Source organism: Meriones unguiculatus, chromosome 16 (genome assembly GCF_030254825.1).
Source record: "Meriones unguiculatus strain TT.TT164.6M chromosome 16, Bangor_MerUng_6.1, whole genome shotgun sequence".
Classification (NCBI taxonomy): Eukaryota; Metazoa; Chordata; class Mammalia; order Rodentia; family Muridae; genus Meriones; species Meriones unguiculatus.
Window position 1 is genome coordinate 1,943,294 of NC_083363.1, and position 18,130 is coordinate 1,961,423.

The window sequence follows — 18,130 nt, forward strand, 5'->3', positions numbered from 1 at the left end:
GCCTCCACCCTAGTGCTTGGCTTTGGGGTTCTGTGCCCTTGGGCTTTTGTGCATCAGTCCCTGTATTGGCTCTCAGGCTAGCATTCCCTGGCCTTTCGTTGCAGCCCCACGTGGTGTCTTCGGAAGCAAAGCCTTTGAATCGGGTCTCCCTAAACTGGGAATGATGATTTCACAGACTAGAGTCTCTGACACTGCTGATGTCAACTATGAATCTGACTCATTTAGGGAACCTGATTTCTTCTGTGCACTGTCCCCCCAGTGCTCCGTGCTGGCTCTGGGGTACAGACCCTGCCCCGACCTGTCATTAATTGTCCTGTCTTCACTCTCCAGGGTGAGCTGTGAAGACTGCACTCGCACTTGGTCCCCCACCCTCACAGTGGGCTAACCTGAGGACCAGTCCTAAGGATGGTGTGATTGTACCTGCCTGGTCACCTTCAGTTACCTAGTGAGAGCAAGCCCTTCCTCCTGCTTGCTGCAGTGGTGAGTTACAGTTAATTATTATCTACTAAAGGCTGCTTCTCCCCCCCCCCCGGGTTTGTCAGTCGGTGGTTGTAAGTTAGCCAGCAGGGTGGTAGCGGCAGCCATCTCTTGGATTGGCCTGAGCTTTGAGCCCACCTAATCTGAGCACTGGCCCATTACCCTCCCACCTGGCTTCATGTTTGCTGTGTTCCCCTCATGGTTCTAAGGCATGTTGTAATTTTCAGGGGTTTGCTGCTTGTACAGCTGACTGCAGTGGGACAGCTTTACAGTGTTGGCAGCAGCTCCGTATTCACGGGACCCAGACTGAACCAGAAGAACGCCTGAACACAAGACCTGTTTAGATTGTATATGGGGTGGTGTGAAAATATTTATGAAATAAAAGTTATCCGATGATAATGGTTGGAGTCTTTGAATTAACTTTGAAGGGTTTTTCTCTTCTGGTATCTGAACCACTAAGGTCCTGCAAGAACCTGTGTTGAGCAGTCATTTCACCTGTGCCTGTGGCAAGGAATCCCCTGAGCTGTTGTGGAGGCAGAATAATGCAGCTTATTAAACATTCCTGTAAATACTGTATACACCTGAGGACAGGCTAACCTCAGGTTTAAACAAGTCAAGGGCTCAGATCACCTCCTTGGAAACAAGTGCCTCCCCACCATAGCATCTGGAGCTGAGCCCCAGCCATCTGGGAATGAATGACCGGTGTGGTCTGTGAGGGTTGAGTGTATGCCTTTAGGGCACCCAGGAGTGTCCCAGATTTTTAGTAAGGCAGGGCTTGGTTGCTCAAGAGTGCCTTCCTAGAATGGAGGAGGTAGCCACGTGATAGCACACACCTGCAGCCTAGCTCCTGGGGAAATGATGGGGCCCAGCAGTCTGAGCTATGGGACAGATATTTTAAAGTTCGTGGGTAGCCAGTGGGCACACAGCCATTGAGTTAAAGCTGAATGAGGGAGTGGAGGTAGGAAAGGGTGGGAGTAATGAGCTATAATACACAGCTATGAGACTGCCAAGAACTTTGGTATGGTATGTCAGCCTGGTGGTGGTGGGCGGACACTTAATCCCAGCACTTGGGAGGCAGTAAGTCAGGGTTTAGTCTACATAGAGAGTCACACAGGGAAACTGAAACAAGCAAAAAGGTTGAAGCAGAGCCTCCAAGCACACAGAAATGTTTAAGGGGGCTGGAGACACACCTATGCTCGCAGTGGCATGAGTTTGAGGACAGCCTGAGCCAGAGCGTAGTCTCAAAAACTAGCTGGTGTTTGCCTTAGTGTCTAACACCAGGTGAGACAGGCATGATGTAAGCCCCAGCCAGCATGGGGGAGGTGGAGGCTGGAGAATCAGGAGTTCAGGGACATCAGTTTCGTAGTTTGAGGCCAGCCTGGAACACAAGAAAAAAAAAAAACATCTCAAACCACATTTAATTTTTTTTTTTTTCTGGGCATGGTGCAGCCATTGCAGGCATGAATTCACAGAAGCTGTGTTTAGCAGCACAAGACTGCCGTGCTGGCCTGGAGTGAGGCAGGTACACGAGGCCCCAGCCCTCCCTGAAGAGCTGCTGGCAGTTAGTGGTCCCAGAGGAACCACACTGACACTGCCTTTAAATGTTAAACAGATTTCAGTTTTATGTGTATGGGCATTTTGTCTACACTTCTGACCCGAGGGCACCAGGCACACACATAAAAAGACCAGTACTCCAGCCTCCCATCTTCACCATCCCCATCAGCCTTTATGCACACATCAGAAGTGGAGCAAACACAGAGGCTACAGTCCTTCCACCCCTCCCCCTCCCTTCAGAGGCCGCCTGCTGGGGCCCAGGCAGACACTGAGCCTCCCCAGGCCTCAGCCCTGGAGTTCTCACACAGTATCTCCACGTGACCCGTCCACAGAGCCGGGGACCGTGTGCCACCACGGCCAGCCCCGATGGTCACTGCCCTAATGTACGGTTAAAATCTTAGGAGTCACTGTTAATGAAAACAACAGTCTTACATTCTCACCTCAAGCCTGGCTGGTGCTCCTTTTCCCGCAAGGAATCAAGGCGTGTGGGACAGCCCCTCGAACCACAGGATTGCCTGCGAGTCGCCAGCAGCCAGCCCCCTCTGCTGCAGTCACAGCTGACTGCCCCAGACCAGGAGGGTGTCCCCAGCTGAAGGAGGATGCGGAGAGCTGAGGCTGAGGGAGGCCAAAGCCAGCAAAGAGACCCTGGTGGCCGGGGAGCTCCAAAGCAGTGCCAAGTCGTCAGAGCCAAGACAACTCGAGACAGGGGCTGAACACTGCCCGGTCGGATCCGGGGAAACCTCGCCCGGCTGGGAGGCTGCCGCGCCCGCAGCCGCTGAGAACCGCGAGCCCAGGCGCTCACGCCGGCCTACACCAGGGCGGCGACAGGAGGGAAGGCCTCCGCAGGGCCTGCTCCAGGACCGCCGCTGGGGGCGCCACTCCCGGCTCCCGGCCTTGCGTTCAGCCGGCCGAAGTCCACCGCCTGGGGAGCTTGCTCGCTCAGCACGTCCGTCTGCGCGGGGCCAAAGGGCCGGACCCAGCGTCCGCATCAGCAGCTCCGGGGGACAAGCCTTCTGCAGTGGGTCATGACCCCTGGAAAGCCATGGTGGCCGCCCGCGCTGTGGCGTCGTCAGAAGACCTCAGAACAACGAGAACAGAAGAACCCAGAGAGGCTGAGGTGGGGCGCAAAGAGAACACCCCAAACTAAGACCCTTAGAGGCCCACACAGTGCACTTTTAGTCTGAACATGATTAAAATTCCCCAAAAGATAGCACAGAATAAGCAGACAGAACTATGTGGTGCCGGGTCCCGTGTGGACAGGGAGGATGCTCTCAGAGGAGTGTAAAAGAAAGCTTGGGGCCAGTTGTGCACACCTTTAATGCCGACACTCGGGAGGCACAGGCAGGTGGATCTCTGCAAGTTCGAGGCCAGCTTGGTGTCCAGGACAGAGCGAGTCCAGGACAGCCAGAGCTGCACAGAGAAACCCGGTCTGGAAAAACCAAGCACGTTCTATGGGAAGACCCTCTAACAGTCCTCCCAGACCCCACAACAAACTCCTCCATCTCCTCCACGTAAGCGTGACAGGCAAACACAAGCTCCCTCCCTTCTCCGGTGGCTCTCTCCCTGTGGCTGGGTGGGCAATCACCCGTGTGTGTTTTCAGATCCCTTTAGCCCGTTCTGCCATGCCACCTGGCCCACCCGTGCTCCCTGTGGCTGCACACACACCCTCCGTGGGAAGGCGTGTGGCGGGGACCTCCCCAGTGGAAGTTTCTGCTCTGACACCAGGCAGGCGGGCAGGCTTTGTCACACGGCCTCAGGCCTCACCTCTTACCTGCCAGGCTGCACCAGGCCCGGAGCAGGAAGCTGGGGCCCTGCAGGCAATGCGAGAAGAGAGTTTCTGTTTCCTGACTGAGGTCGGAAGTGTGCCCTGCTCTGAGGGCACCGGGGAGCCTGTGGGTGTAGCTTCTGTTTCATTTCATTTGGTGCCAAGACATCCGAGCTGTTCTGGAAGCTGAGCGGCGGTGGGGCGCACAGCCAGGGCTACACAGAGAAACCCTGTCTCAAAAAACAAAGTAAAACACTGTTTTGGATGTTGCCTGTGGGACTGTAACTCCGCACAGCCCTTTGGAGGACACTTTTGAACAAGCTGCTGGGGATGAGCTCCAGGCGAACCTGAGGTGCTAAGCACTGGGCCTGAGGCGAGGGAGTGGGAGGAAGGGTGAGGGGCCAAGCCGGGGTGTGTGTGTGTGTTTCCACGTACAGTTCATGTTCTGCACGTCTGACTTTTTGTTTTAAATGTTCATCTTTTATGTGTGTGTGTGCCCATGAATGTGTGTGCCCGTGTGTGTGTGTGTGTGTGTGTGTGTGCCTGTGTCACTTTATGTGCACCACACAAGCACAGTGTCTGAGGAGGCAGAAGAGGCTGTCAGACCCTCAGCAGCTGGACTTCCCGGTCGTTGTACGCATATTGATGTGGGGGGCAGAACCCCGGTCCTCTGCTAGGGCCGTCTCTCCAGACCCTTGTTCATTTTTTCCACAGCTCCTGCCCAGGTTGGCCTGAACCTCACGGTGTTGGCCAGCAGGCTCAGTAACAGATGGTGTCACAGCTGAGACACCCACACCGCAGGCAGGTGCGGTGGGCCCGCCCGTAACCCCTGCGCTTGGCAGACGGAGGCAGGAGGATTGTCTTTATTCAAGGCTAGCCTGGGCTACATGGTGAGTTCTGTGCCAGCCTGGGTTCCAGGAGACCTTTTCCTAAAGGTTGATCTGATGCCTCTGGCCCCGGGGGCACCTGAACTCACTTGCACATACCCGTTACACAGCTGCCAATAGCTCCGCAGCTGGGGTGAGGTCTTGTGAGCTACTCCCCTGCGGATTTATTTTTATTCTAGAATGTTTTCTTTATTTTAATAAGTTACTTAATCTCATTTTATGTGCATTAGAATGAAGGTGTCAGATCCCTTGGAACTGGAGTTGCAGGCAGCTGTGAACTGCCATGTGGGCACTGGGAACTGAACCCAGGTCCTGTGGAAGAGGAGGCAGTGCTCTTAACCACTGAGCCATCTCTCCAGCCCCCTATTCACGTTCTCGTCCTCCCCACAAACCCCTGCTACCGGGGACTGATCTCGGGCTGTGCCACACACTAACCTACCTCCACCACTGAGCTACACTCTGTTTCCTGACATCAGTTTTAAAAACTGGTTTATTTTTTTTAAGATTGTGTGTTTGCGTGAGTATGTGTGTGTTCAAAGGGGTAGTTGTGGAAGTCAGAAAACACATCAGTTTTCTGTTGCCACAATGTGGGTCCTAGGTTGGACTTAGTCTCAGTCTTGGAGGCAAGTGCCTTTCCCGGCTGAGCCATCTCACCTACCCCAAAAGGTGTTACCCTGGTAGGTTTTCTGTGCTCACATGGATGGCCCCACAAACATGGGTGTGTGAGGAGCACTGACCACTGGACTCATTGCTTTACAAAAAGGGGGGGGTAGCTGGAGGGATGGATGGTTCAGTGGCTAAGAGCACTGGCTGCTCTCCCAGAGGACCCAGGTTCCAATCCCAGCATCCGCATGGCGGCTCACAGCTGTCTGTCATGTCCTTTGAAGGGGTCTTACCCCCTCTTCTGGTCTCCGAGAGTCCCAGGTGTGCACGCACACATGCAGACAAAACAGCTACACACATCAAATAAACGCATACTTTAAAGAGGAAGTGGGGATCCGGGGAACCTGGGATGAGTTGCATTGGGGGAGCAGATATGATCAAAACATGTTATACTTGTGGACGAAATTCTCTAACCAAAGACTGACCGAGCGCCGCAGTAGCGACCCGGAGAGGAAGTCATCCTTACACAGCAAGAGAAGCATGGCGACCTGACGGGCTGGGAGTTGCGCCAAGTCCTGGCCTGCTGGGGCTGTTCCGGCCATCCAGGCTTATCACAAGGCTGCCAGAGGCGAGAGCAGTGCCCATAGCTCTGCCCGGGGGTGGATAGGGGGTGGGCAGCTGCTCTGCAGGCCAGGCCAGACCTTCCCGTGATCACTTTTAGCCACCCTCGTGGTTTCCAGTTTTGACAAAAGGTCTCCCGTAGCTGGGGCTGGTCTCCGATCGGTCAGTGAGGTCCCCTGCCTCCCACGGGGCCTTTGATTGCTGTGTTATTTCCCAGAGAAAAAGGAATCGGAGTTAGTCCAAGTCAGTCCAAAGTACATGCTGACTCCTAAAGTGTTAGATGTCATTGTCCCTCGTCAGGTGTCAGGTGACGCTCAGGTGGACATGACCACATTCTGGTGTCTATTGCCTACCATGAAACTGTCAACGTCTAAAAACCCACCCCAGTGCGAGAGTGGCCTGCCAACCTCTCCTGTTGGGTCTCAGTGGGGGACAGAGCCCCAAAGGGCTGCGTGATGGTTGATCCTGGGTGGGATGGACTATCTTCCGGGAGCCACGCGGGGACTCTTGCTCAGCTGGCTTGATTTATGAGGGAAGAGAATAGCGTCTATAAAAAGAAGACTTTAAACATTGCGTGCTGAGGTTGAATGCACGCTCCGAGCATGAGTGTGTGATTGAGGACACACCTCAGCCCTTTTTATCCCTTTTTATGATGAACAGTAAATGGTGTGAAGAGCCAGCTAGTAAAAAGAAGTAGTTCCTGGAGGCATGGGACGACCCACCCAGCTATTCAACAGGGAGGCCTGTGGTATTTACTGCAAACAGAAGGCCAGCCTGGGCTACAGGGTGTGCTCAAAGCTTGGGAAATGTACCTAGATCCTGTCTCAAAGAAATAAAAAGGGGCCCGAGGCACTCTGTCGGTAACAGTGTGCGTCCTGTCTAACCTCCAGAGCAGGCCAGGGTGGGGGTGGGGGAGGCTGTGATATTTCCTGGATGTGGGAGGACCACCGCAGGAGTTTAAGGCTAACCTCTGCTGCAGGGAACCTGAGGTTTGAGGCTAGGTTTCAGGTCTGGAAGAAAGAAAGAGAAAACTTAAACAGCCAGTCTCAAATGACTCAGGACATGCCTGATTACACTCCCAGCCCTGGGAACTTCACACCCTCTTCCAACACTGCCTCGCCCAGAGCCCGAGCCTCATGCCCTCCACTGCTGAGCCGTCTTACCCAGCTTCAGTCGCCCTCTTTCTCTCGCTCCAGGGAGTCTGAAGCATCAGCTGCCCGCTGGAGGCCCATACTGCCACTCAGTAACTTTTCCAGGCCCTGAGTGTAGACGGGATTCCCGCACTGGACCTAGCAGACCAAACTAAGGCTGAAGCTCCGTCACCCTCCAGGCCCCAGCTTACAGGCCTGGGAAACAGGAAATGTGACTTCCAGCCTCCACCCCGCAGACCTGTGACCCGCCGTTAGAATGCTCTAGCTATTCAGCCTTCTCCACCACATGAGGAACAAAGATGGAGACGAGTTCAGCCACTGAAGATCGTGCTGGAGCTCATGACTAGCATGCCCCAGCCTCCGGTTGCTTTCCCAGCACACCACAGGAAAGGAAACAAAAAGCCTGATGTTTACCAGCCACAGGTGCTCCTTTGCCGATTTTCATTTCCTTTTCTTTTAATTTACTTTTTGGTGTCTATGAATGCGTTGCTTGCTTGTATTTAAACGCACCGTGGAGGCCAGGAGATGGTGCGGGTTCCCCTAGGACTGGAGTCATGGATGGCTGAGAGCCATCGTGTGGGTGCTGGCAACAGAACCCAGGTCCTCTGCAGAAGCAACAAGTGCTCGCAGCAGCTGAGCCATCTCTCCCGGCCGTTCGGAACCATTGAATTAAGCCATCATTTCCAGGCTGGAGGCTTAGAGGCTCTGGCTGCTCTTCCAGAGCACCAGAGTTCAGTGGCTGGAACCCAAGTGCCACCGCTGGCTGTGTGTGTGTGTCTGGCTTTCACCTGGGCGCCGGATCAGAACTCAGGTTTCCAGGCTTGTGTGATAAGCATTTTACCTACAGGGACACCGGAACAGCTCAGAAATGTATTTAAAACATTTTTAAGCTTACTTATTCATGTGAGTGTTTTGTCTGGTGCCCGAGGAGGTCAGAAGAGGGCACTGGATCCCCTGGAACTGGAGTTCCAGCCATCGTGAGCCACCATGGAGATGCTGGGACTCAACCCCTGGGCTCTGCAAGACAAGCGCTCCTACTGCTGAAGCAGCTCTCCACGCTATACTCAGCCCCCAGAGTTGTAGCATACCCCTATAATCCCAGTACTCTGACGGCAGGAGGCTCACCGAAAGTTCAAGGCCAGCCTGGTCCCCATGGTGACACCAAGATAAAATAAAACCATCCAGGCTAGGCATGTGGCTCAGTGGTCCAGCTCTCGCCCGGCATGCCTGAGACCCCAGGTTCCATTCCACATGCTGGTGGTGGGGGTGGAAGGAGGCAAGCTCTGGGCCCTGAGGGTCCATCTACTGAGCTTCCCAGCCATGGGGTATGATGGGGAAGGGGCTGGTTCTGCCTCCTTCAGAGTGCTGGGAGTACAGGCAGGCACGGTCTGTCTCACTCTCTCCCAGCCTCTCTTTATTTGGTTTACCCTTATTTACTCATTTTGGCGGGTACATGCAGGCCATGGCACGTGTGGTGGTCAGAGAACAGGCCAGAGCCAGTTCTCTCCGTGCCCCTTGCGGGCTCAGAGCCTCTCACTCAGGTCACCGGCCTTGACAGCGAGTGCCAGCGAGCCATCTTGCTGTCGCCTCTTCTATGTCTGGAGTTGGGCCTGTGAGCTCAGCACTCAAGACGCTGAGCGGGAAGACTGCATGAGTTCCAGGCTACAGAGCAAGGCCTGTGTCAAAAAAAGAAAATAAAAAGCAAAAGACTGTCGGGTGGGTGTGCAGTTTTCGGTGGTGGTAGGTGTGGGGCAGTGGTCATGGCCTCCATTCCTCCTCCATTCCTCCTGGCCTCACATCTGTTCAGTGGTTTGCACGAATCTCGGCCACCTCACGTTCTGGAGCCGGGACCTGGGCCTGGTGCATGCTAAGCGGCGCACAGCACAGAGCTAACCCGCCAGCCAGCCAGTCTCTTACTGTCAGCCCTCTTCCTCAGAGCCTCTCTGTCCGCAGGCCAGCGGATGGGCCTCTGTATGTGTCCCCTGGGGCAACATTGTGGTTTACTAGGGCAACAGTTACAGCAACTGTCTCAGAACTGCTCAATTAGGGAGAGTGAGCCCACGCCCCTCGGCTCCCGTACCAACCACCCAGCAGGTAAACAGCCCGGGTAGGGAAGGCTCGTCCTTAATTCGTTTGTTTTTCAAGATGGGGTTTCTCTTCGTAACAGAGCCTTGGCTGTCCTGGATGGGCTTTGTACTCCAGGCTGGCCTTGAATTCACAGAGATCTGCCCGCCAGAGGTTGGATGACATGAGGGAAGCAAAGAGACAAATGCACAGAGGACCATCCCACAGGACAACCTGATGTGTCTGTCTAGACGGCACTAAAATCAAGCAATCAACTAAGCAGAGAGGTTAGGCTGTCCCGGGCTGCACTTGGAAAGAGACCTTCTTGGGTCCTGACGTTTGCTTCTGTTTTAAATCCTTTTGAGTGTTTTGCCGGCATGTGCACCAGGCTTGTCACCGATGGCTGCAGTCACCGATGGCTGTGAACCGACGTGCGGGAATTCGCACAGGACCCTCTGCCAGGGCGGCCAGTGTTCCTCATCACCAGGCCACCTCTCTGCCCATCTGTGTTCTGAGAAAGGGTCTTGCTTATGTCGACTAGAGCTTGCTCCAGAGGCCAGGCTGCTCTGGACTTGCAGCCATCCTCCTGCCTCTGCCTCCTGGGTGCTGAGATTATAATACCATACCTGGACTTCAATTCTGATTTGCCCAGATATTTTTGAGACATTTGGCTAAACTCCGTTAGTTGGACAGTTGATGTCACTGTTAGTACTTCTGAGGGGCCAATGAGAACAGTGTGTGTGTGTGTGTGTGTGTGTGCAGGCTTCTGGGGAGGCCAGGAGGGTCTCAGATTACTTGCAGTCACAGGCATTACAAGCCACCCACCATCGGTGACCAGCCCTTGGGTGCTCTAAGAGCAGCCAGTGCTCAGGGCCTCTGAGGACCTCATGCCCGTGCTGGAGCTAGTGCCGTGACTTCTGGACTCTGCTTTGCATTCGGAGGAAAGGGCAAGAGAAAAGGCGCGAGAAGCCAGTGTGGGGTACAGCCCAGCTACCTCCCCACCCCCCATGCCTCAAGGGGAGAGCCCAAGGTCTCTCTTCAGCACGAGGAAAAAAATGGCAAAGAGAAGACATGGCAACATCCGACATGGGTCTGAGCGTCTGACACACTGGATTCCGAGACAGCCTGGGTTACAGTACAGTGGGAGACCTTGATTCAAAACACAATCAATGGTGGATGTTGACCTGTGTTGGTGGGGTACACTGGCAGTCCTAGTTCTGAGGCAGGAGGATTTCCACAATTGGAGATCAGTCGGGTGATATAGTAAGACCCATCTTGAAAGAAAGAAAAGAAAGCAGGAAGGAAGGAAGGAAAGAAGGAAGAACTAAGGAACTAACCTAGACTGAATTTTGCAAACATAGTAACCAGACCTAAACTGAGTGTTGAAACATAGTAACCAGTCCAGGCTTGGCGGCACAGGCCTATAATCCCAGCACTCAGAGGCAGAGGGAGGAAGATCTCTTGTGAGTTAGAGGCCAGCCTGGTCTACAAAGCCAGTCCAGGGCAGTCCAGGCTACACAAAGAAACCCTGTCTGGAAAAGCCAGAAAAAAAGAAAATGTATTAACTATTTTTCTCCTTCCGTCTGTGCTTTGAATATGTCTATTATCCAGGTGTGCTGGCACATTCTTGTTATCCCAGACTTGGGAGGCTGAGGCAGGAGGATGGGGAGTTGGAGGCCAGCCTGGGCTGCACAGGGGGTTCAATCCACTTTAAGTTATAACAGGACTTTGGCTAAAAATGAAGTGATATATAATGATAATATAAAATGAATATAAAAATGAAGTGTCTATAATTTTTTTAAAAACCTAAATATGTGTATTTGTGTGTGGTGGACGTAAACGTGGTTTTGTTGTGGTCCCAGGTGTGGGATGTGGGCCTGATTCAGATGGACCACAGCTGCAGACTGTCTGCCTCCTGCGGGCTCCGAGAGTTTAATCCTCATGCCAGCTGCAGAGAGTTTAAATCTGACGACTCCGGAGAGGGAATAAATGCCAGAGCCCAGAGAAAGAAGGGATTCCGAGAAAGAAAAGGCTGCTGCTTCCCCTGCTGCTCTTGATGCAGTTTGATGAAATGAAGTTGAAGATCTGAAACGAAGATCGGAGTCGGCTCAAGGAATCTGCTGACCCTAACCAGCAGGAAGTAGCCACAGAGGACTCTGCCCTCTCCCCACTAGACTCCTCTTTCTCCTTCCTAATGTTGGGGTGTTGGAAGGGACTGGGGTGGAGTAGGGGAGAAGAGGCATAAGAAACATAAAATAGTTTAAAAAAATAGCGCCTATGTGTGTCAGTGTGCGTGCGTGTGCGTGCGTGTGTGCAAACATGCAGCGTGTGTACACGTGTGCCAGTGCCTGCATGTGCACTGAACGGAGGCCTCCCTGTGTGTGAAGTGCTCAGCGCTGGCTGGGCCTGCAGCCGGGCTGCACATCCCAAACTGGGGTAAAAAGCCTCCCGACACTGGGGTAAAAAGCCTCCCGACACACAGTGGGGCTGTGCTTCTCCACCAGACAGAGCAAACTGTCCTCGCATTCTCAGAGAAGCTGTCAGGAGGAAATGACCCTCTCAGAGCAAGGAACCTGCCCCGCACCCCTCGGGCCTTACGCTGTTCAAACAACTTTAGAAGCAGAGACGGCGAGATGGCTCAGCTGCTAGGCCCCTGCCCCAACCCTGACAGCTGAGGTCAGTCCTTGGGACCCGCAGAGTGGAAGGAGAGCGCCAGCTCCGCCAAGCTGACCTCTGACCTCCACAGTACAGCCCTCCTCTCCAGACACGCACAGCCCGGCAGGACTGAACCGAGTCATAGGCGTTCCGGGCCCTGGCTCTCCCCATCTGCACCTTCCGGACGGCACCCAACAGGCTCGGCACCCAACAGGCTCAGCACCCTAGCCTCCTTCCTTTGCACACGGGGACGCTCTGCTCTCCCCACACCTGCATCGGCCTGAGGGTGAAGGTGCTGGTTTCTCACAGACCGCCCTCCTCACAGGCCGGGCCGACAAGGCTTCCGTCTGTTCCTTATTTCTTTTTTTGAGACGCGGTTTCTCTGTGTAGACCCGGCTGTCTGGGATTTGCTCTGTAGACCAGGCTGGCCTCGAACTCCCAGAGCTCCGCCTGCCTCTGCCTCCCGAGTGCTGGGATAGCAGGTGTGTGATCCCTGGTTCACATCTTAGAAATGAGGCTACTCCCTGACACTCTGGAAGCAGCAGGGCCTGGCAGCGGGGTCTGATCATCCAGGCGTTTCCCAGGCGGTCGGCGCACAGTTCCTGTTCTAACGGCGTCCCCGAGTGTCCACTGTCTGTGAGGCAATCAGGAAAGCGGACAGACCACAGACTCCACAAACGCCTTTTCTCCTTCATCAAGAATTTTAAGTTACAACTATTTCGATTCATAAATAATCAAAGGGTGTGTCCTGAAGGGCCTTCTGCCGGGGGACTTTGAGCAACTGCTCTTCGGATCACCGGTACCTACCTCCACACCCAGGAGGCCACCCGGCCCTCCCGGTTCCCTGAGTTCACAGCTGTGCGACTGCCCGGGGACCCAGCCCCTTCCGGGCCCAGAAAGGAACAGCCCCACTGTCCTTGGAGAGGGCGGACAGGCCTGCCCAGCACTCTGGAAAAAAGTGCTCCTGCCGAGGGAGGGCCGTGCTGTCTGGGAGAGGAAGCTCGGTAAGTCATCATGAGTGACCTCCCGTCGACGGGAAGTTAGCCACCAGCTCGGCCCTGCGGACGGCGGGGGCCGAGCCGTGTTCTGGGAGCCGCCGGCTCAGAGCGAGCCGTACACGCTGACTTTGACCATGGAGATGCTCTCGGTGTAGCGGCTCAGGCCCTTCTCGTAGAGCACGAACAGCTGCGGCGGCTGCTTCTCCCCGTCCGCGCCGCTTTCCAGCGCCGTCAGCGACGAGTAGCCGCTGGGTCCGGGCCACAGCTGGACCCTCTCCTTCTGCCAGGACGTGCCGTTGCTGAAGCTCCAGCGCAGGGTCAGGTTCACGCCTGGGAGAGCGGGAGTCAGGGGACCCGGTCCGGGCGCCCCATCCCCCCTCCCAACCTCCACCCTCCACCCATGCAACCCTCCCACCCACCCCATCCATTCCCCTATGCCACCCCATCCCCCCACCCACCCTCCAACCCTCCCACCCGCCCCATCCACCCCCCTATACCATCCCATCCCCGTCCATCCTCCACCCCATCCTCCCCCACTCCCCATCCTCCCCCCCACCCTCCTTACCTTCCACCCCCCTCCCTGTCCTCCACCCCACCCTTCCCATCCTCCCTGCCCCTCGGGCACTCACGGAACTCGGGGTGCGCTGGGTTGGAGAAGAAGACGATGCCGGAGCTGGTGGCTAACGCTCCCGCAGCCACCACGGGGTCCACGAGCTCGGGGTCGAAGGTCACGTCCCGCGGCCGGAGCGTGTCGCAGGCGTCGTAGCTGCGGAGCACGACCCTGCAGCGGCAGTGGTAGTTGTTCTGGTTGCGGGCGTTGATGATGACCGAGCCGTCCGGGAGCTCGTAGGGCTGAGGGGAGAGGACAGGCTCAGCACCTGCGCCGGGCCTCTGGGGCCCCACGGGGCGGCGGGCGGGCTCCCGACCTGGCACTCGTCGGGGTTGAAGTCGTGCTCGTGCTTGGGCTGGCCGAAGGGAAGGCCGCTCACGCCGCTCCCGTAGCGCCAGGACGCCCCGTGGTCGTCACTGAGCAGGCAGAAGACCCCGTCCCGCTCCAGCGTGCCGTGCCCGCACACGATGAGGCGGCCCTTGGCCGGCTCCCGCCGCTTCTGCGGGGAGGGGGCGCGGGGTCAGGGGGGAGAGGGCGGGGAGGGGGCGCGGGTTCAGGGGGGGAGAGGGCGGGGAGGGGGCGCGGGGTCGGGGGGAGAGGGCGGGGAGGGGGCGCGGGTTCAGGGGGGGGAGAGGGCGGGGAGGGGGCGCGGGTTCAGGGGGGGAGAGGGCGGGGAGGGGGCGCGGGTTCAGGGGGGGAGAGGGCGGGGAGGGGGCGCGGGGTCACGGGGGGGGAGAGGGCGCGGGGTCACGGGGGGGAGAGGGCGGGGAGGGGGCGCGGGGTCACGGGGGGGGAGAGGGCGGGGAGGGGGCGCGGGGTCACGGGGGGGGGAGGGCGGGGAGGGGGCGCGGGTTCAGGGGGGGAGAGGGTGGGGAGGGGGCGCGGGGTCACGGGGGGGGAGAGGGCGCGGGGTCACGGGGGGGAGAGGGCGGGGAGGGGGCGCGGGGTCACGGGGGGGGAGAGGGCGGGGAGGGGGCGCGGGGTCACGGGGGGGGGAGGGGGCGCGGGGTCACGGGGGGGGAGAGGGCGGGGAGGGGGCGCGGGGTCACGGGGGGGAGAGGGTGGGGAGGGGGCGCGGGGTCAGGGGGGAGAGGGCGGGGAGGGGGCGCGGGTTCAGGGGGGGAGAGGGCGGGGAGGGGGCGCGGGGTCAGGGGGGGAGAGGGCGGGGAGGGGGCGCGGGGTCACGGGGGGAGAGGGCGGGGAGGGGGCACGGGGTCACGGCGGGCGGGGAGGGGGCGCGGGGTCACGGTGGGCGGGAGAGGGCGGGGAGGGGGCGCGGGGTCAGGGGGGGAGAGGGCGGGGAGGGGGCGCGGGGTCACGGGGGGGGGGAGAGGGCGGGGAGGGGGCGCGGGGTCACGGGGGGGGAGAGGGCGGGGAGGGGGCGCGGGGTCACGGGGGGGAGAGGGCGGGGAGGGGGCGCGGGGTGACGGCGGGCCGGGAGAGGGCTAGCCTGGCGCTTCGTAAGGGTCGTCAGGCTGGACCACAGGCGGTCCCACAGGCGGGACCGCGCCAGGCGCTGGGGGAAGGGCAGATGAAGGCAGGACGGCTGAGGGAAAACAGCTCACCCTCCCTAAACGGAGAGCTCACCTGAGAACTCGCTATACGGCCCAGGCCGACTCAACTCCTCAGCCTCCCCATCCCACTGCCTGATGCTGGAACTGCAGGCGCGCTTTCCACCCCCCTCAAGACAGGGTTTCTCCGTGTGGCCCTGGCTGTCCTGGAACTCACTCCATAGACCAGGCTGGCCTCGAACGCAGAGATCTGCCTGCCTCTGCCTCTGCCTCCCCACACTCGGTACTCTTTTCCGTTCCTTTTCCTTTTGTGTGCGTGTATGGGGGGGGATGTCTTTCTGTGAAGATTGGCTTGGGACTGACAGTGTAGCCCAGGCTAGCCCTTAACTCATAGTAGTGATTTTCTTGCCTTAGTTTTCGTTGTTGTTCTTGAGTAAACGTCTGGTTAGCTACACAGAGAAATGGACTCCACTGTGACACTCTCACACACACGTATCATGCCTGGTTCTCATGCCCTCCCCACTGGACACTCCCTAGACGCGTGATGTGTCCACCCAGCCTGGGCAGCGCCAGGCCAGCCTGGGCTCAGGGACCCCGCTGGGCACCGGGCACTGAGACACAGGCACGTGTCAGCCACCGGCCACCCAAGCGGCCCCCGCCCAGGAAAGACTCAGCTTGGCCCTCCCGTCCCCATCCCCAGGGAGCACACCTGGATGCCAGAGCCGGGGCCGGGGGCAAACATCTCGGTGCCGACCTCCACGGAGAGGTTGCGCGGCGGGCTCCAGGAAACGCCGTCGTCCTTGCTCCACACCAGCATGGTGGAGGCCACCTGGCAGCTGACCCTGTGAGCGCACAGGGTGTACACGAGGAACACAACCCCCGTGTCCGCGTCGCTCACCACCGCCCCGAGGTTCAGCCCGTCCGAGGCCTCCCCGTCGTCCACGACGAAGGCAGTGGAGGACCACGTGCTGCCTGGGGAGGAGGGAGAAGCGCAGGGTGACTTCCTGCCCCCCAGGGGCCTCGGCGGCGCGGAACCCCGTTTCTTCCTTCTCTGACATGACTTCCTGATCACCGCACCCAGCTGCAGAATTCCCACCCCAAACCTCGGCGGGAGCAGTTCTCCTGGACGCTTTCCCTAACCCAGGAGGGAGCCAGGCCTCTAGCTTCTCTCTCTGGGGGGTCGGGTTGGCGAAGGGCCCCCCCCGCCCTGCGGCCACCCATGCACCCCCGCCCTGCGGCCACCCAGCCACGCCACCCAGCAGCAGCCGCTCCTCCCCCCGGGCGCCCTGTACCCTGGTCCGTGGACCTCCTCATGGCGATGAACTTGGCGCCCTGGTCGGCGGCCGACTTCTTCCTGGCCTCGGCGAAGGCGAGCAGGGTGCCGCGCGGGGTGGCGGCGATGAGCGGGATGCGGAAAGTGTCCACCGAGCCGATCTGCCTCCCGCTCAGCCACAGCAGCTGCTCCATGGTCACCAGCGGCTGCACCTGCGCGGTCGGACGCCTCAGCGCGGGGTACGCGCGGGCTGCCGGGGGGGGGGGGGGCAGGGGCGCCCTCGGGGACCCGCAGGGCCCCAGGACGAGCGGGGGCGGGGGTGGGGTCAAGGCCCGGGCGGCCCGCGGGCCAGGGCCGCCTCCGCGGGCGCAGCGGGGCTCACCAGGCTGAAGTCCTCCTCCGCCGCGGACCGCACCACGGACAGCAGGAGCAGGAGGCCCGCCGCGAGCCCCCGGGCCCCGCGGCCAGACCAGCAGCGGCTCAGCGGCGGCCCCGCCATTGCCCGCGGGAGCCCCGTCCGCGAACCCGCCGACCCGCGGGAGCCGTCAGCTGACCGCGGCCCTTTAAAGGCACGCACGTCACTCGGCCCCGCCCCCTGCGAGCCGCCGCCACTCCGGGCGGCGCTCCTAGCCGCCCGCCCTCGGCACGTGACCTGGGGGGGCGGGCCCAGCCCGAGGGAGACTCGTTATTGGCTCTCCTGCCCGGGACGCGGCGAAGGGGCGGGGCGTGTCTTAAAGCAACAGGCGGAGAGGAAAAAAAAAAAAGACTGAAAAACACACTCCAGCGGCATGGCAGGTCTGTAATCCCAGCCCAGAGACAGGCGGAGCTCTGGAGTTCGAGGCCAGCCTCGTCTGCGGGGTGAGTTCCAGGACAGCCAGGGCTACACAGAGAAACCCTGTCCCAAAAAAACCAAAACCAATCAACTAAACAAACAAAAAAGACATTAGGGTTAGCATGTGACTCAGGGTTGAGTGACGTTCTAGGTTATTTCAAGCGCCGGGTCCAGTCCTCGTCGCCACCCAAGTCAGGATGCACACCTGCAGTGCCAAGATTCGGGAGATGGAGGATCAGAAATCCAGTGTCTTAGAGAACTCAAGGCCAGACTGGGCTAGGACACGCACGCACACAGGTGTGGGCACACGAGCTCACGCCAGCCTCTCCCAGGTGTCTTGTCAGGTGGGGCTGACGGGGCGTCCTGCATACCTAGCCCTGGACACCTTAGTCACAAACCAGTCAGTTTCTGGTTCTGGGTGGATCACACACAAGGCTAGGGATACAGTGTTTGCCAAGTATGCCAGAGGCCCTGGGTCCGACTGTCCACGCCTCCACTCCACACACACACACACACACACACACACACGGGGAAACAGACCAGGGCACAGCACATGCTTAGGAACTGCGTGACATTTGGTTGGCCACGTTTGTTGACTGTGATCTGAATCCAGAACCTAAAATTACGGGTGCTGCTTTGAGGGTGCACAAGTGCTGGACATATCCCGGAGGTCAGAAAGGGCAAAGCAGTACCTCACAGGGCCACAGGGCGATGCGTCCCTGGGTCATCCAGGACTTTTAAACAGACTGCAACGCTCTCCTCCAGCGGAACCAGGGACTCAGCGCTCCACAGAATGTCCCTCGCCCCTAGCTGGGCTTCCCAAGGCTTCACGGTTTTACACCTCAGGGCTGAGGCTCAGCCAGAGCCTTCTCACAACTCAGTTCCGGTGACTACGATGCCCTCCTCTGGCCTTCTCGGGCACTGCCAGGGGAGTGTGGCCACCGGTAGATACCCGGATGGCCCAATGGGCATAAGCCCAGGAGTTGCACTGATGAGAATCACCAGGTTAAATAAGCAACTGTTGAATGAAGGAGTGTATGCGTGAATGAACAAACAGAAGGATGGATGAAGGAAGGAAGAGCCTCACACAAAAAATAAAGAAAATGTAATATTAGCCGGGCGTTGGTGG

At 58.5% G+C, this 18,130-nt stretch overlaps 2 protein-coding genes and 1 non-coding gene across 3 annotated transcripts; 1 reads left to right on the forward strand and 2 right to left on the reverse strand.

Annotated features, from left to right (window-relative positions):
* The first annotated feature begins 156 nt into the window (after positions 1-156).
* LOC132648451 (small nucleolar RNA SNORD52) lies at positions 157-219 on the forward strand. Its single transcript, XR_009586850.1, has one exon. It is a non-coding gene; the product is annotated as a small nucleolar RNA SNORD52 (small nucleolar RNA).
* A 613-nt stretch (positions 220-832) lies between these two features.
* On the reverse strand, positions 833-7,219 carry LOC132648290 (uncharacterized). Its single transcript, XM_060369058.1, has 5 exons — positions 7,071-7,219; positions 3,803-4,026; positions 3,345-3,460; positions 2,472-3,109; positions 833-1,855 (listed from the first exon to the last, which is right to left on the reverse strand). Exons 2-4 carry the CDS (start codon positions 3,943-3,945, stop codon positions 2,583-2,585), a joined length of 786 nt encoding a protein of 261 aa, XP_060225041.1. The 5' UTR covers positions 3,946-4,026; positions 7,071-7,219; the 3' UTR covers positions 833-1,855; positions 2,472-2,582.
* Positions 7,220-12,459: 5,240 nt separating this feature from the next.
* On the reverse strand, positions 12,460-16,722 carry Neu1 (neuraminidase 1). Its single transcript, XM_021655831.2, has 6 exons — positions 16,552-16,722; positions 16,189-16,381; positions 15,606-15,868; positions 13,702-13,884; positions 13,405-13,627; positions 12,460-13,105 (listed from the first exon to the last, which is right to left on the reverse strand). Exons 1-6 carry the CDS (start codon positions 16,666-16,668, stop codon positions 12,879-12,881), a joined length of 1,206 nt encoding a protein of 401 aa, XP_021511506.1. The 5' UTR covers positions 16,669-16,722; the 3' UTR covers positions 12,460-12,878.
* Between the last annotated feature and the right edge of the window lie 1,408 nt (positions 16,723-18,130).

Excerpts from the sequence above, each read along its gene's own strand:
- LOC132648290 (XM_060369058.1), bottom strand. The coding sequence starts at position 3,945 with ATGAAACAGAAGCTACACCCACAGGCTCCCCGGTGCCCTCAGAGCAGG. Across the intron at positions 3,461-3,802 it reads GGCCTGGTGCAGCCTGGCAG|ACCGGGTTTCTCTGTGCAGC; the intron begins GTAAGAGGTGAG and ends TGGTTTTTCCAG. Across the intron at positions 3,110-3,344 it reads CCCGAGTGTCGGCATTAAAG|GTCTTCTGACGACGCCACAG; the intron begins GTGTGCACAACT and ends CGTTGTTCTGAG.
- Neu1 (XM_021655831.2), bottom strand. The coding sequence starts at position 16,668 with ATGGCGGGGCCGCCGCTGAGCCGCTGCTGGTCTGGCCGCGGGGCCCGG. Across the intron at positions 16,382-16,551 it reads CGGAGGAGGACTTCAGCCTG|GTGCAGCCGCTGGTGACCAT; the intron begins GTGAGCCCCGCT and ends CCGACCGCGCAG. Across the intron at positions 15,869-16,188 it reads GAGGAGGTCCACGGACCAGG|GCAGCACGTGGTCCTCCACT; the intron begins GTACAGGGCGCC and ends CCTCCTCCCCAG.